Source organism: Ipomoea triloba, chromosome 14, assembly GCF_003576645.1.
Source record: "Ipomoea triloba cultivar NCNSP0323 chromosome 14, ASM357664v1".
NCBI classification, from domain to species: domain Eukaryota; kingdom Viridiplantae; phylum Streptophyta; class Magnoliopsida; order Solanales; family Convolvulaceae; genus Ipomoea; species Ipomoea triloba.
The window spans coordinates 18,783,035-18,797,057 of NC_044929.1; the positions used below are offsets into that span (position 1 = coordinate 18,783,035).

The 14,023-nt window shown below is 37.5% G+C and overlaps 3 protein-coding genes across 3 annotated transcripts in view; all 3 read left to right on the forward strand.

The window, feature by feature from the left end:
* LOC116004253 overlaps positions 1–853 on the forward strand; it is a 7,716-nt gene extending 6,863 nt beyond the window's left edge. Inside the window, exon 10 of the mRNA XM_031244223.1 lies at positions 400–853. Within this exon, the coding sequence (XP_031100083.1) occupies positions 400–711 (312 nt within the window). The 3' untranslated portion in view covers positions 712–853. The remainder of the gene's footprint in view (positions 1–399) is intronic.
* Positions 854–7,043: 6,190 nt separating this feature from the next.
* On the forward strand, positions 7,044–8,975 carry LOC116004068. Its single transcript, XM_031244004.1, has 5 exons — positions 7,044–7,350; positions 7,435–7,662; positions 7,729–7,955; positions 8,762–8,823; positions 8,894–8,975. The coding sequence occupies exons 1-5, from the start codon at positions 7,044–7,046 to the stop codon at positions 8,973–8,975; spliced, it is 906 nt and encodes a 301-aa protein (XP_031099864.1).
* Positions 8,263–13,013, forward strand: LOC116004986. The gene is made up of 9 exons (XM_031245192.1): positions 8,263–8,658; positions 9,527–9,655; positions 9,853–10,036; positions 10,187–10,233; positions 10,701–10,788; positions 10,897–11,789; positions 11,968–12,273; positions 12,364–12,417; positions 12,570–13,013. Exons 2-9 carry the CDS (start codon positions 9,539–9,541, stop codon positions 12,717–12,719), a joined length of 1,839 nt encoding a protein of 612 aa, XP_031101052.1. The 5' UTR covers positions 8,263–8,658; positions 9,527–9,538; the 3' UTR covers positions 12,720–13,013.
* The last annotated feature ends 1,010 nt before the right edge of the window (positions 13,014–14,023 follow it).

The following is a 14,023-nucleotide window of genomic DNA, read 5'->3' on the forward strand; positions in this document are numbered from 1 at the left end:
AAAAAAAAAAAAAAAAAAAAAAAAAAAACCACTCACCCGAGTTGGGCACCGGCTCAACCAAGTTAGACGCTCAACTCGGCCAAGTTAGGCGCCCAACTCGGCTCCTAAGGCGCTAATCGGCCAGTTAGTCGTCTGACCGACTAAAAGCCGCTTAGGACTAAAATCCTCTCAGCCTAAGGGCGCCTAACGCCTAGTTGGCCGTCTAGCTAGATCGATTATTACAACACTGCTATATAGTGATCGATGATACATCTGTTTCTATTCCAAATAAGTGATCACAAAATCGAATTCTGATAGTAGAGGCATTGATTCTTTGGTTGGAATAGATTTAGTTCTCTCACCGGGGGGAGAGGAGACAGATTGGAACAAATTAAAACTGAGTTTGGGTTTAATCGGCAGGTGAAAATATACACGGCGGAGGGGGTAGCGGCGGAGCTAGAAAAATCGAAGCTGGAGTATTTACAAGCTTCGATCATCGTGACGAACACGAAGAAGATTGCGTTGCCGGAGCTTCTGCTAAGAAACATGCGTGATTTTGCACAGGATTTGGATTCATTGCTGGATTGGGTTTGCCAGCAGCTACCCACGTCGGGATCTCTCAGAAAATCCATCGTGGATTGCTTCAGGGGCATCCATGGCGGCGCAAAACCGTCCGCCATTGTTGAGAAAATACCTTATGAATTCGAGTTCCAGTATCTTTTATCTGTATGATGAATTACTGATTTTATCTGTATTCAAATGTATATTTCTTTTATAAGGCTAGTTCGTAAAATGTGTATACTTGTGTTATGTTTCATCGTTAATATTTTTGTTATATACGGAGTATATGATTTTGTACAAAATATTTGATCCATATACGGAGTACTATTTTATTAAATGTTTTTTTTATAACTTTTTCTCTCTTAAAATTATAGGTTTTTAGTATGTTATGTAAGCATATTCTTAAATGGAAAAGTATATATTTTAGGTCTCTTAATTATAGACGATGACATCAATAGTTAGTTAATGAATGTTTGGATTCGATGTGGTTTTGAATTACCCATTTTTCTCAAGTTAAAATCCAATTTAGTCATCGATTATAGTGATTTTTCTCGATTTAGTTCTAAACGATTTTTTGTGTGTTTAATTAGGTTATTGATTTTGATGATTTTACTCAATTGAGTAATCTGTTAAGATGTCTTGGTAATTTTACCTATATTAATACACAATTTAGTCCTCAATTATAGTAGTTTTACCCAAGTTAGTCTTCGACTATAGTTGTTTTACTTAATTTAGTCCTTGACTAAAGTGATTTCTTTCAATTTAGTCCTTGATTCTAACAATCGAGGATTCAATTGCGTAAAATCATCAAAGTCGATGACCTAATTAAGTACAAAAAGTCATTTAGAACTAAATCAAAAAATCACTATAGTCGATGACTAAATTGCGTATTAACTCGATTTTTCACTATACAAATTGAATATAATATTATAGTGAAAATTAAAATGCTTGTAGGGTGTTTACACTATGTAAGGAGAAATTGAGATAAAGAATATGTTAGACGGTAAATAAGATTACCGAAGTATATTAGAAAGAAGTAATAGGCAAAGTTGTATTGCTATGTGTTCTGAGTACAAGAATCAAAGTGTCCATCTCTATTACAAGGTCCGCTATTTATACTACAGGTGCAACAACTCCTTTGTTAAGTGTAATAGACTCCTAGTAATGGCGAGCCAACATTAAGTGTTGCGTAAAGTGTCAGTTACGTTGCCTACTCTTAAGTGTGGAGTAAATGTTATTGCCTCCTATTAAGTGTGTTGCAACCGTTATGTGTCCCTTGGTCTCCTCGGGTCAGGTACTACGCCTTGCCCAATTATCTTGTCACCAACTCCCTACTCCCCGAGCTGAGAGGATAGATAAATCAACTTTGGAGTAATAATAACTGTAGCAACTGTAAATTATTTTAGAGTCTGATTCATGAATTATTTGGGAATCCATATATATATATATATATATATATATATATATATATATATATATATATATGTATGTATGTATGTATATGTATGTATGTATAATCGAAGGACAAAAACAACTATTTTGGTGTTTAGTGTTTAATAAAACACATTTATCTCGAGACATGATTCAATTGGTCAATTAATTTAAAATAAATTTAAAAAGTATGAATTTGGTTTTAAAGAAAAAATATGAAAAAAAAATAAATGAATCTCCAAACTTTACTATATCATCCACTCAAAATTTTGATGTTGATATTTTTCTAAAATTCACAAGATAAAAATAACTTATTATCTCTTGTATATCAGAGAAATAAAAATCTGGTTTGCTATGAAGAAAGAATGGGGATGAAACGCCGAGAGAGTGAGCATCAAAGTCGTCACCATCTCTACGACGGCAACAGAACAACCATTTGTTGAGAGGTCTGGTATGCTTTCTGAGGTGTTGACCGTGGAAGTGACTTTTTTCTGAGGAAGACACTAGTGGGTGCCTACAATATGTTTGATGAAATTCCTAAGTGAGATATACCTGAGCCTTAATATTGATCCTATTTCCTTCTTGTCTTTGTGACAAGCATTTTCCTTCTTGTTCTTGTGACAAGCTTTTCCTTCTTGTTCTAGTAACAAGCTGTTATTCCCATTTTGCATTTGTCCTCTTTTTCCTTGTTTCTATAACAAGTGCCTTCCTCTTGTCCTGTACAAGTTTTCAGCTGTTTTATGTCTTCCTCTTTTTTTTTTTTTGATCAAAAGATGAGGGTAAAGACCCAAGCTACTGCTAAGAAAATTAAGAAACAACATCGCCCCCACAAGCGGAGGGTCTTCTAAGGACTTCGACACCAATTCGGTCTTCGTGTAACAACGCAACACACTCGGTTGGGGCACTACTTAGCTCAATAAGTTGCATCGGGCTCCTTAGCGCCATCTTCGCAAGAGCATCAACAACCCTGTTTTGTTCTCGGAAAACATGTTGGATTTCTATCCATTGAAAACAAACCATTTCTGCACGACAACGATCCACAATGTTTTGATAGCCTTCTTTCGTTTGCATATTATTCCGCAGGATATTAATTAGAGTCCGTGAATCACTTTCCAAAACAATGTTGCGAAAACCCAACCAAATCGCTTGTCTCAAACCATGCCACACTGCCCACGCTTCAGCTTCATCAATGGAACATATACCAATATGGGCAACAAAACCACCCTGCCATTGTCCAAGAGAATCCCGGATGAGTCCACCACAGCCCGCCTTGCCATCCTTTGATCTGCTTCCATCCACGTTAACTTTGACACACCCAGGTTGCGGTTTGCTCCATGAAACAAAAGTCGCACTTCCATATCTATCAACCATGCCTGGACCCCTAGCTTTAGAAAAAGCAGCTCTAATCTCAGTTTCCTAGCTCGCAATCCACCTCAGTTTTTGATCAATCGGCCGGCAACAACCATTAAAAATGCGTTCGTTTCGTCATTTCCAGAGCCACCATAGACGAATAGCGAATTTCTCGGGCCATCCTTCCTCAAAACCAATGCGTTTGGTCCCTTGCAAGTTAATGGAAAGCCAGTCGGCCCAGCATAGGTGACTAAGACGAGCAGCCACCGTTGCACTATATGCACTTCGCCAGATAGAAATAGCGTCATCACAATGGCGGAACAAGTGCTCGCAATCCTCTGGTTTCCCTGCACAAACCGAGCAAAAAATATCAAAGTAATGTGTCGTCTAGCGCGCTCAACATTAGTTAAAAGTTTGTCATGCTTAAGAAGCCAAACAAAAAAAGAAGCCAAACAAAAAGACAAATTCTATGAGGCACTTTTAGCTCCCAAATTTTTGGCCAGATGTCGTGCTCGCTCCCCACAGGGGGAGGGACTAAATCAGCATACGCGGAACGGATTGAGAAGTCTCCAGTTGGTGATAATTTCCAGATGACTTCATCCTCCCTATCATCGTTCCCGGACAGCATGGTGCCGTTAAGCTTGAGATTAACCTCATCCAGTAAGTGCTCAGCGAAAAGTTCCCATTTCCATCCACGACCTTCCTCCCACATGTCATGAACTTTCATATAAAGGTCTGGGAGACTCAGTTGCGCTCGTAAGTGCTTGTATGCCTTCCTCTTGTGACAAGATGCTGCAAACCCACAAAAAAGCATAAACAATGAGCTTCATTTCTTGGAATTATAGGGGGTTTGGCAACCCCGAAACAATTCAGATCTTAGTGAACATAGTTCACACAAAGAGGCCAAATTTACTTTTCTTAATGGAAACCAAAATCTGTTCAGCCAGAATGGAACTAATAAAAACCAAAGTTGGTTTTGAAAACCTTTTTGTAGTAGACAGCCTAGGCCAGAGTGGCGAAATGGCTATGCTATGGAAAAGCAATTTGGACCTTCATATAACTAATCACTCCAGGAATCATATTGATACCACTATCAGGCTTGCGAACTCCCCTTCCCTATGGAGATTCACGGGTTTCTACGGGTGCCCAGAAAAGAACCGACGTAAAGTCTCATGGAACCTCCTAAAGCAACTGTAATCCTATAACAATCTCCCTTGGGTCCTAATGGGAGATTTCAATGACCTCCTAATCCAAGAGGAAAAGATGGGCAGAGCTAAACATCCCAACTTTTTTATCCAAGGATTTCATGAAGCTGTGACATCTAGTGGTCTGTCCAACTTCGAATTTACGGGATATCAATACACTTGGGAAAAAGGGACAGGAAGTAACAATTGGGTCAATGAGAAATTAGATTGTATCCTTGTCAATGATGGTTGGCTAAACTGTTTTGGGAATGCTAGAGTAGAGTCCTTTGAAGCCCTTCTAAGTGATCATCTCCCCCTTGCTTTATGGCCCCTGCCAACAACCCAAGTCAGGAGAAGAAGGAGCTTTAAATTTGAGAACTGTTGGATTAAGGAAGCTCGGTGCAGAGAAATAGTTCATCAAAGCTGGAACATATCAGAAAGTTCAAACATTTGTACTAGGTTTGAGATGTGTAGCCATGTTATTTGGAAGTGGGGCAAGGACTTCAAGAGAAATCTACAACCACAAATAGAAAGCATCAAGATGCGATTACAGTATCTTAGAACAAGAGAAGGCAGTCAAAGTATCTGGGAGTTCTCTCAAATGCAAAGACAGTTTTTAAATCTCCTTGATACGCATAACCAATTCTGGAAACAGAGAGCAAAGGTTTTCTGGCTTAAAGATGGAGACAATAACACCAGATTTTTCCATAATGCAGTCAAACAGAGAAGAAGAAACAATGATATTCAAAGATTCTGGAGTAAAATCGGGGATTGGGTTTCACAAGGCTCTGAGTTGAATGACTTGGTGAGAAATTACTTTACTAAACTTTTTATGAGCTTAGCAGGTTATCAGAATTCTATCCTTGAATGCATATGGACTAAAATCACTTGTGAACAGAACAAAATGCTTGTTAGGAAATTCTCTGCAGGGGAAATAAAGAAAGCCGCTTTTAGTGTGCATCCAGAAAAGAGTCTTGGGTTTAATGGTTTTAACCTTGGTTTTTTCCAATCATACTGGACATATTAGGGGAAAGTGTGGTTAATTTTTACAATGACTTTATGGACTCGGGCAAACTCCCTGAAGGCATGAATACTACCCAAATAGTGTTGATTCCAAAGAAGCAAAACCCAGAATTCATGACAGATCTCAGGCCAATTACATTATGCTCGGTTGCCTATAAAATCCTAACTAAGGCCCTTGCTAGCAGGTTAAAAATTCTCTTAGACGGTATCATTTCTGACAATCAAAGTGCCTTCGTACCCGGTAGGATGATCACGGACAATTTAATGATTGCATACGAGATGCATCACTTTTTGAAGAGGAAAACTCAAGGGAATGAGGGATTTGCAGCCTTAAAGCTTGACATGAGCAAAGCTTATGACATATTAGAGTGGCCTCTTATTCGAAGCATTATGCTCAAACTGGGATTTGATGATCGCTGGGTTTCACTTATTATGGAGTGCGTATCTACGGTTGAGTATTTTGTTCTGAACAAGGGTGAGGAAATTGGTCCCATTAAACTGGAAAGGGGAATAAGACAAGTTGATCCTATCTCACATTATCTTTTTATTATTGTGGCAGAAGGGTTCAGTGCTATGCTAAAAGATTATGAGTTGAGAGGAAAATTTCATGGCATTTCAGTTGCTAAATCTGCCCCCTCAGTTAACCATTTGTTCTTTGTCGATGATAGTTTTATTTTCTTCAAGGCAAATTCTAATGAAGCTGAGAATCTGAAACATCTTCTTCAAGAGTATGAAAATGCATAAAGGCAAAGTATTAATTTAGATAAATCAGCAATGGTCTTTAGTAGAAATGTGCGGATGGAGGAACAAAGGAGAATTTGTGATACATTGGCCTTCCAATGATGATAGGAAGAAATAAAAAAGAGATGCTAAAATCCATCAAGATAAGAATCATAAAACGCATTCAAAGTTAAAAACATAGGTTCCTTTCTAAAGTTGGACGAGAAGTTCTATTGAAGTCTGTTCTCCAAGCACTTCCTACTTATGCTATGGGTGTCTTTTTGCTTCCCAAAGGTATTGCGAAGCATATTGAATGTACAATGAACTCATATTGGTATAGGGGAGAGTCTAGAGGCACTGGAGGTATTAGCTGGAAAGCATGGAAGCACCTATGTAAACCAAAAAGATGGGGTGGCCTCGGTTTCAGGAATTTCCACAATTTTAATTTAGCACTGCTTAGTAAACAGGCTTGGAAGCTAATGAAAAATCCAGACTCCCTTGTGGCCAAAATCTATAAGGCCAGATACTATCCAGGCACTACATTTCTTGAAGCAAAAGCAGGGACCAATCCTTCTTTCATTTGGAGTAGTCTTATGGCAACACAAGAAATTATCCGAAGACATTTGAGGTGGAGAATTGGGGATGGTAACCTGACTAAAGTATGGCATGATAACTGGCTCTCGGATATCTCTTATAGTAAGGTGACCTCTTTCCCGTTTCCTTTAATAGAAAATGCAAGGGTGGCAGACCTCATTGACCTAGTGACAAAAAAACTGGGATGAAGAGATAATCAGAATGGTATTTAATCAAAGGGATGCAGATCTCATTCTAAAAATTCATATCCCAAGACAACATATTCAAGACAGGACCATTTGGGGTCCAGAAGTTGATGGGAAGTTCTCGCTCAAGAGCTGTTATAAAGCTGTCTGTGGAGAACTTAGAGAGGAGGATTCTCGGGAATGGAGTAAGATTTGGCAAGCAAGAATCCCTCCTAAGGTGAAGTCATTCATGTGGCAAACATGTTCTAAGTGCCTCCCTACAAAGGATCTACTGAGATTGAAAAAGGTTTACTGCGATGAAAAATGTCTTCCCTGTTCACATGGTAAGGTATCTATCTTTCACCTTTTTGTTGAGTGCGAATACGCCAAAGCTTGCTGGAATTTTATTGGAGTTCAATTCCCGACAGGTTCCATAAATAACTTCATAGAATGGATCAACTACATGATATCATCTTTGAACAAAGACCAAATTGGCAATCTATTCATGGTTTGCTGGAATTTATGGAACTTGAGGAACAATATTCATTGGAATAACCAATCCCTGGAGTCAGCAAGGATCACCGTGCGTAGAGCACAAAACGTTTACTTTGACTGGTTTGAGGCAAATAAGAACAAGCAAGAAGGAATGAAGAATGGTCCTAAAGAAAAAACTCATTAGAAAAAACCGCAATATGGATTCTTGAAGTTAAACGTTGATGCAGCAATTGATACGCAACATGCCAAGTTAGGATTCGGCTGGGTCTTGAGGGACGAACAAGGTCACTTTATAGCAGCCAAAGGATTGAAGTGGAGAGGGTCATATAGCTCCAAGGAAGCAGAAGCAGTATCCATTAGAGAATCGCTTACTTGGTTGAAGTCTCATGCTTTTGACAAGATTATTGTGGAGACGGACTCTTTACCGGTGGTACAAGGGCTCAAATCTACAGGGGTGACTCATCTTTTCACATTATTTTAGATGAAATTAAAAACTTAATGAGTATGTTTACTCATATTAGTTTAGTATTTACTAGACGATCAGCGAATTAGCCCATGTTCTAGCTAGGCAATCTGTTTCTTTGTCTGATTACTTGGAGTGACTTTACAATCCTCCCAATTTCCTCTGTAATGTTCTTTTGACGGATATGAATTAATTACCTTTCTTCTCAAATAAAAAAAATAAATAAATAAAAAAGAAAGAGAGAGAGAGAAATAAAAGTGAGGTGTAGAGATTAGGAGTATTTGCAATAGAACTCACCAAAAATTGCAGGTGCCTTAAGAGCGCGTGACGAATGAGCAAGCAGTCGTACCAGATGGTGGCCGTACGAAGTTCCGTCGGGTACGTGGACGGCGACGACGAACCAGTGCGCACCTCCTCCACTCCACGTGTCACTTTTCCCGGACTCCAATTCCTCCATTCTAATTCGCTTCTGTGCACCGTATCACGTCCGCCCCACTCTTTCGCAAATCATAAACCCATCAACCTTGTACTCCATCATCGCACTACAAAAACAAATTATTAAAATCCTAACAACAATACAATACTCTGTGTCCCTCTACATTCTCCCAGAAACCGAAGCCCCAAGTTTCGGAAAATGTGAAAAAACCTTTCTCCTCTTTCCTCTTCTCGCATTTCGGACTTCCTCCATCTTCTTGTAAGTTTCACAGTGTTTTTGTTTGCATGAAACTATGTGTATGTAATGCAGAGTTTTTTTTTTTTTTTCTGTTTTGTTATTGGTGTTGTTGTTCTTTCTTTAGTTTTCTCGAGGATGGATTCGTGATCAGCCTATGTATTCTGTTGTTGTTGCTGCTTGCATGGTGTGAGAATTGAGACTCACAGCTTTTATGCTTTAATATGATATTCTGAATTGTCATGTACTCTGTTACTAGACATGATGTACTGGTGATATATGATGAATTCTTGGCATCTGCACTGGATTTTGAGATATGGGTAGAAGCTAATAAGGTTTAGATCAATGTTTCATGTGTTCTATGGAACCTAACCATTATGGGAGTAGTGATAGTAATTTATGAGGGGGGAAATAATGATAGAAGCCATACAGTTTGCTGTTTGAACTGTAGTTGTAATTTTGCTTATTAAGCTGATGTTAGGGATCCAATAGCACTCTGAGAAAAACTCACAATTACTACCCAATACTAGTCTTGTGAGTTGTGACCGATCACAAGGAGATAAACCAACTTTAAGTTGCTCATAGATGATCGGCTATAGGCCACTCCTGTTAAGGAGTCGAACTTATAAAATCTCTTAATCTTAACCGTAAAGAATCAGGAGATAAACCGGTCTAAATTACTCATTGACCGGCTATAAGCTACTCTCATTGGGAGTCAAACTTGTAACTTTATAGTTACCAAGTTAATAGTTCGATCAACTTTTGTAACTCATCTGTGATGTCCTTTTAATCTTTTATGTTAGGGAAAGATCAAATATCAGTAATTATGTCGTTTTGCATTCCTCTGGTATTGGAGTTAATGCTACTTTAGTTTTAATTTTTGTGCTTGCAGTTCCAAAATAAAATGTTGGACAATTTTGGGGAGATGCGCAAAACAGAGCATCTCTTCGATTCACAGGAACACAATCTGAAGCCATTAACTGAAAATGCTAAAGTTCATATAGAGGAATCTGCTCCCGCGGTACTCTAGTTCTAGAAACTCTTTTTTCACTCTATTTTGTTTCAAACTTTTGACCTCTTCTTGAACCTCCTAACATTTAGCCGTTGCTAGGCATGTTATAGGACTGTTAAATTATCCTGGAAATATAAAGCTTATAATGTGCCTTGTTTCAACCTTCATATAGTTCAACCAACGCTTTTATTTTACGTTTTCTCTAGTTTGGGGAGGTTGGATCGGTCTTCTTGGAATCGGAAGAGGAAGGTATGAGGCTGCAGCTTCTATTAGAAGAACCAAAATATAGTAACATTTTGGATACAGTCTTGGATATTAATGCTTCCAATGCTCAGAAGAACTTCAATGTCAATGAATATCTTGATTCCACCTATCACAAAGCAGATGATGGTAAAAATATTTCCTATATTGAGATATATGAGTATAACAAGTACTTAATTAGCACATTCGGTGAATTCTATATCTGTTCCTTTGAACTTTTTATCTAATTTTGTATCATTTATGGAGAATGGAGATAATGGCTTTTATGGTTTCACCCAGGGGTACTGAATTCAAGTTTTACTGAAGGTAATAAAACAGTAGAACAGGTATGCTCCTTTATAAGATTGGAATATGACCTATATGAAAATGCTTTGAATTTTCACCGAAAATCACACTTCACTCTCATTTGGCATGCATTTTTCCAAAACTGATCTAAGAAGTTCTATTTAAAGGTGAATACTCGAGCGGAAAGTATATTTAATATGTTTTTGCCACTCCTCCAACAAGTATCATACTCAATACTAAAAGAATTTTCTACACCTCCATGTGAAGGTTTTCCTTTTTCCATTAAACATGATTTTCAAAATGCACTGTAATTTGTTGCTGTAATTCTTTCACCTCTTAATTTGTTTCTCTGACAGAAACAAAATGTTATACTCATCGAGTCTCTTTATGCTGTCACAATCTTTATTTATTTGGTGATTTTATCCAGTGAAAATGACCGTCTTTTTTTATCCCCTCGGTGCTTCTTAAGTATTATTTGTTGAAATTGAAGAGACCACTAAATTTGCAGTTTCTAGATGGACTCTCAGAAGAAAACTTTAGTGTGGTGTCTTGTGAAGAAAATAGTCACTTTGATGCATGCAAAGACTACCTGTTGGGTAAGCAGAAGATAATTTTTTTCTTTTTCTTCTCCCCCTATTTTGCCTCTACTGAATTTCTATCGGTTGTTTACTGAATCTAAGTTCTTCCTATTTCCCCGTTGTTAGATGTTATGTTTGATGAAAGGGCTCATCAGAGCCTCCATTCTGTTCTGAACAAGGAAATTTACATGGATGATGATACAAAGTTTGATAACCAGAAGTTGTCTAGCACTCGACAAATCGAGAATTCATCTCCTTGCCATTCGAAAAAAACGAGGGCATGGCTTCTCCCAGATTTCAATCTTCCAGGTGATAATTCCCACATTGGTCAGAATATGAAGATTCAGCTGCAAATCACTAGTGCTAAAAGATCTGCCCGATCATCTGCCACTCGAGTTTTCAAATCCAGCCTGGCATTATCTTCTTCCTCCGAAGATTCATATGTTCCGAGGCTTGAAGCTAGATATTCTCAGAATAACTTGCGGGTTGATGAAATGTCAAGTGATAAACTGCGCAAGGTTTTTCAAAAGTTATTCGGTCATCAAACTATTATTACTGACGAGCAATGGCTGAGGCACCATATTTCACTTGGCTTGCAGAAGAGTGATAAGTGGAAGAACAATTTGACCCTCGAGGAATTTTCTATCCCAAATGAAAATAAAGGAGTCTCAGTCTCATCTGCAACCGAGGATCTCCTTAAAGCACCTAGTCCCTTTCCTGGTGTATTCAGTTTTAAAAGAAAGCAAAGGGTTCAACGTGTGAAGAAGAAAGGAAACAACGCCAGTTGTGAATCCTTCAAAGACTTTTTGTTCGCACTTGAAAGAAATTCTGAATGTGGTCAGAAGAAACCTGAAATTTGCAAAAAGCACACAAAAGATAACGTTCTACATGATGCATCAAAGTGGCAACATTACAGAGAAGGATCCAGAGTACCATTACAGGCGGGAAACAAGCATTTTCGAGGTTGCACTGAAGTTCCTCGTGATCTTCCTTTTAAGGAAACGACAACCAGGAATGAGGTTAGTGATAGATGCAAAAAATCACGACTTTCCACTTACGTTTCTCTAAATGGAAATAATATTAATCAATCGCTTTCCCTGTTTTGATGTCAATCGCTTTCACTGAATGAAAATATACTTTTCATAAGAATGCATAGTAGTTCAATCTTGACAGTTGCGTGTGATGTTTTCACTTCAGGGACATGAATGGGTGGATCATAGCAGTAAAAGGCACGAGGATAATTGCAGTAATGCCTATAGCGATTCTCTAGTCGAGTCACTGGAAGAAGATGATGATACATATACGGGGGAGTCGGAAGATGAAACATCTGAAAATGAATGGAAGACTGAAAAGATCCAGCAGCATAGAAAGAACCACTTCTGGTCTCTAACCGAGGTGATGAATCTGGTTCAAGGTGTTTCCAAGTATGGTGTTGGAAGATGGATTCAGATCAAGAGGTTATTTTTCCGCTCATCACCCCATCGATCTCCCGCAGATCTTAAGGTATAATTAGGTAGCATTATTGCATTAAACATAATCATTACCGCCACATAATTTCACGCAATAGAATAATTACTTCCTTGCTTCTGTAAGGACAAATGGAGAAATCTTTTGAGTGCAAGCTGTGGAAGGTCACAGAAGAGAAGGGTACGTTCTCTCTACTTGCATGTTTACAGAATGAACCTGTCAAAATTTTAGCGTGTATGAATGATGTATGTATATAGTGCCAATATTAACCCGACCTCAAGCATCATGCAGAATCCATCTATTCCCGCTGTAATTTCTGATACCCTTAACAGGTACCGAGACAAAATGGAATACCACACTCAATACCTCAGCATATTCTACACTGGGTTCGCGATTTGGCCACCATTCATCCATATCCAAGAAAAAAAGTCAGGCAAACCGCCCCTTCCATACGGGCATCAAATACAGCCCCAAGAACGTGATCCCTTCTCAATTCTCTGCTATAAGCCTGTAAGTAGTGTAGATATGGCAATGGGGTGTCTCCCCAGTTTAACACCAGGTATTGCTTGTTCATATGGATATTGGTAGTTAGAATGCTGACATTTTTGGAACTAAACCATTAATATCCAGCAGCAAAACATAGTTGACTTGTACTTCCATGTTACCTAGTACATGTGTGTGCCCTAAAAATGTCCAACTGTTTGTCAGTTGTGATTCTCCACATTACTACCTATTAGAAGAATCTATTGGATGTTAATATACTAAATGGTTAAATATATGTATTTAGTCATGTTTACTGGAAGCATAAATAATATTGTAGAATTGAAAATATTATTTATATTATATTATTTATTTATGTTTGGTAAGAAGTTTATGATTTGATTGATCAAGAATATTTTAGAAAAGTTGTTTTAAGAGGTTGTTTTAGAGAACTTCTCCAGAGAAGTTGGGTTTACTTTTCTTGAGTTTACTTCTTTTTGTTTTAGAGTTATTTTTTTATTGGTTTTACTTCTCTTGGGTTTTACTTTTTGGGAGGTTACTCTTTGAATGACTTCTTGGGAGGTTACTCTTCGGAGCTTTTCGGAAGGTAGTCTTCGAATGACTTCTCGAATTCTCAGAAATTGTAATTATTATATTTAATAATATAATGAATTTTTTATCGGTTACACATTAATTTAAATATTAAATTTAAATTATTATTGTTATCATTATGAATATACATAATGGTAGTAGGAGTTGCAAAAACTTTCAATTAACTCTCTTCATTGATCTAATATTTATGAGAACTAAAGAGAAGATATTAAATTTAAATTATTGTTATCATTATATTCATAATGGTAGTGGGAGTTGCAAAAACTTTCAATTAACTCTCTTCATTAATCTAATATTTATGAGAACTAAAGAGAGGATGTCTTATGAGGGATATAAAAAGATGATTTCATCAAGTTGTTAAGATACGAGTTTTGTGTACTATTTGCTCTTGACTAAGTAAATGCAATACCTATAAGAGAGAGGTTTTTAAAACAACAATTTCAAGTTATATCCTCGGTGAACTTTTCAAAAAAAAAAAAATTAAAAAAGTTTAGCATTCTTTTTGTATCTCAAAAGTTCTTAAAAAGTTTAGCATTCTTCTTGTATCTCAAAAGTTTTAATTTGTTACTCTGGTAACTTGTTGCTTGGTTAGGAAAATTATAAATTTTTAACATAGTGTACCTGACCAAATTTTTTCTTGTTTTTCTGGTTCTCATGTTCCTTCTATGAGACCAGATTGTTGTTTTTTCCTAAC

Bases quoted from the DNA above. Each gene is read 5' to 3' on its own strand.
- LOC116004068 (XM_031244004.1), top strand. From the start codon at position 7,044: ATGGTATTTAATCAAAGGGATGCAGATCTCATTCTAAAAATTCATATC. The intron at 7,351-7,434 runs GTAAGGTATCTA...AATTCCCGACAG, and splicing joins ATGTCTTCCCTGTTCACATG to GTTCCATAAATAACTTCATA. The intron at 7,663-7,728 runs GTCCTAAAGAAA...ACGTTGATGCAG, and splicing joins GCAAGAAGGAATGAAGAATG to CAATTGATACGCAACATGCC.
- LOC116004986 (XM_031245192.1), top strand. From the start codon at position 9,539: ATGTTGGACAATTTTGGGGAGATGCGCAAAACAGAGCATCTCTTCGAT. The intron at 9,656-9,852 runs GTACTCTAGTTC...CGTTTTCTCTAG, and splicing joins TAGAGGAATCTGCTCCCGCG to TTTGGGGAGGTTGGATCGGT. The intron at 12,274-12,363 runs GTATAATTAGGT...TGCTTCTGTAAG, and splicing joins GATCTCCCGCAGATCTTAAG to GACAAATGGAGAAATCTTTT.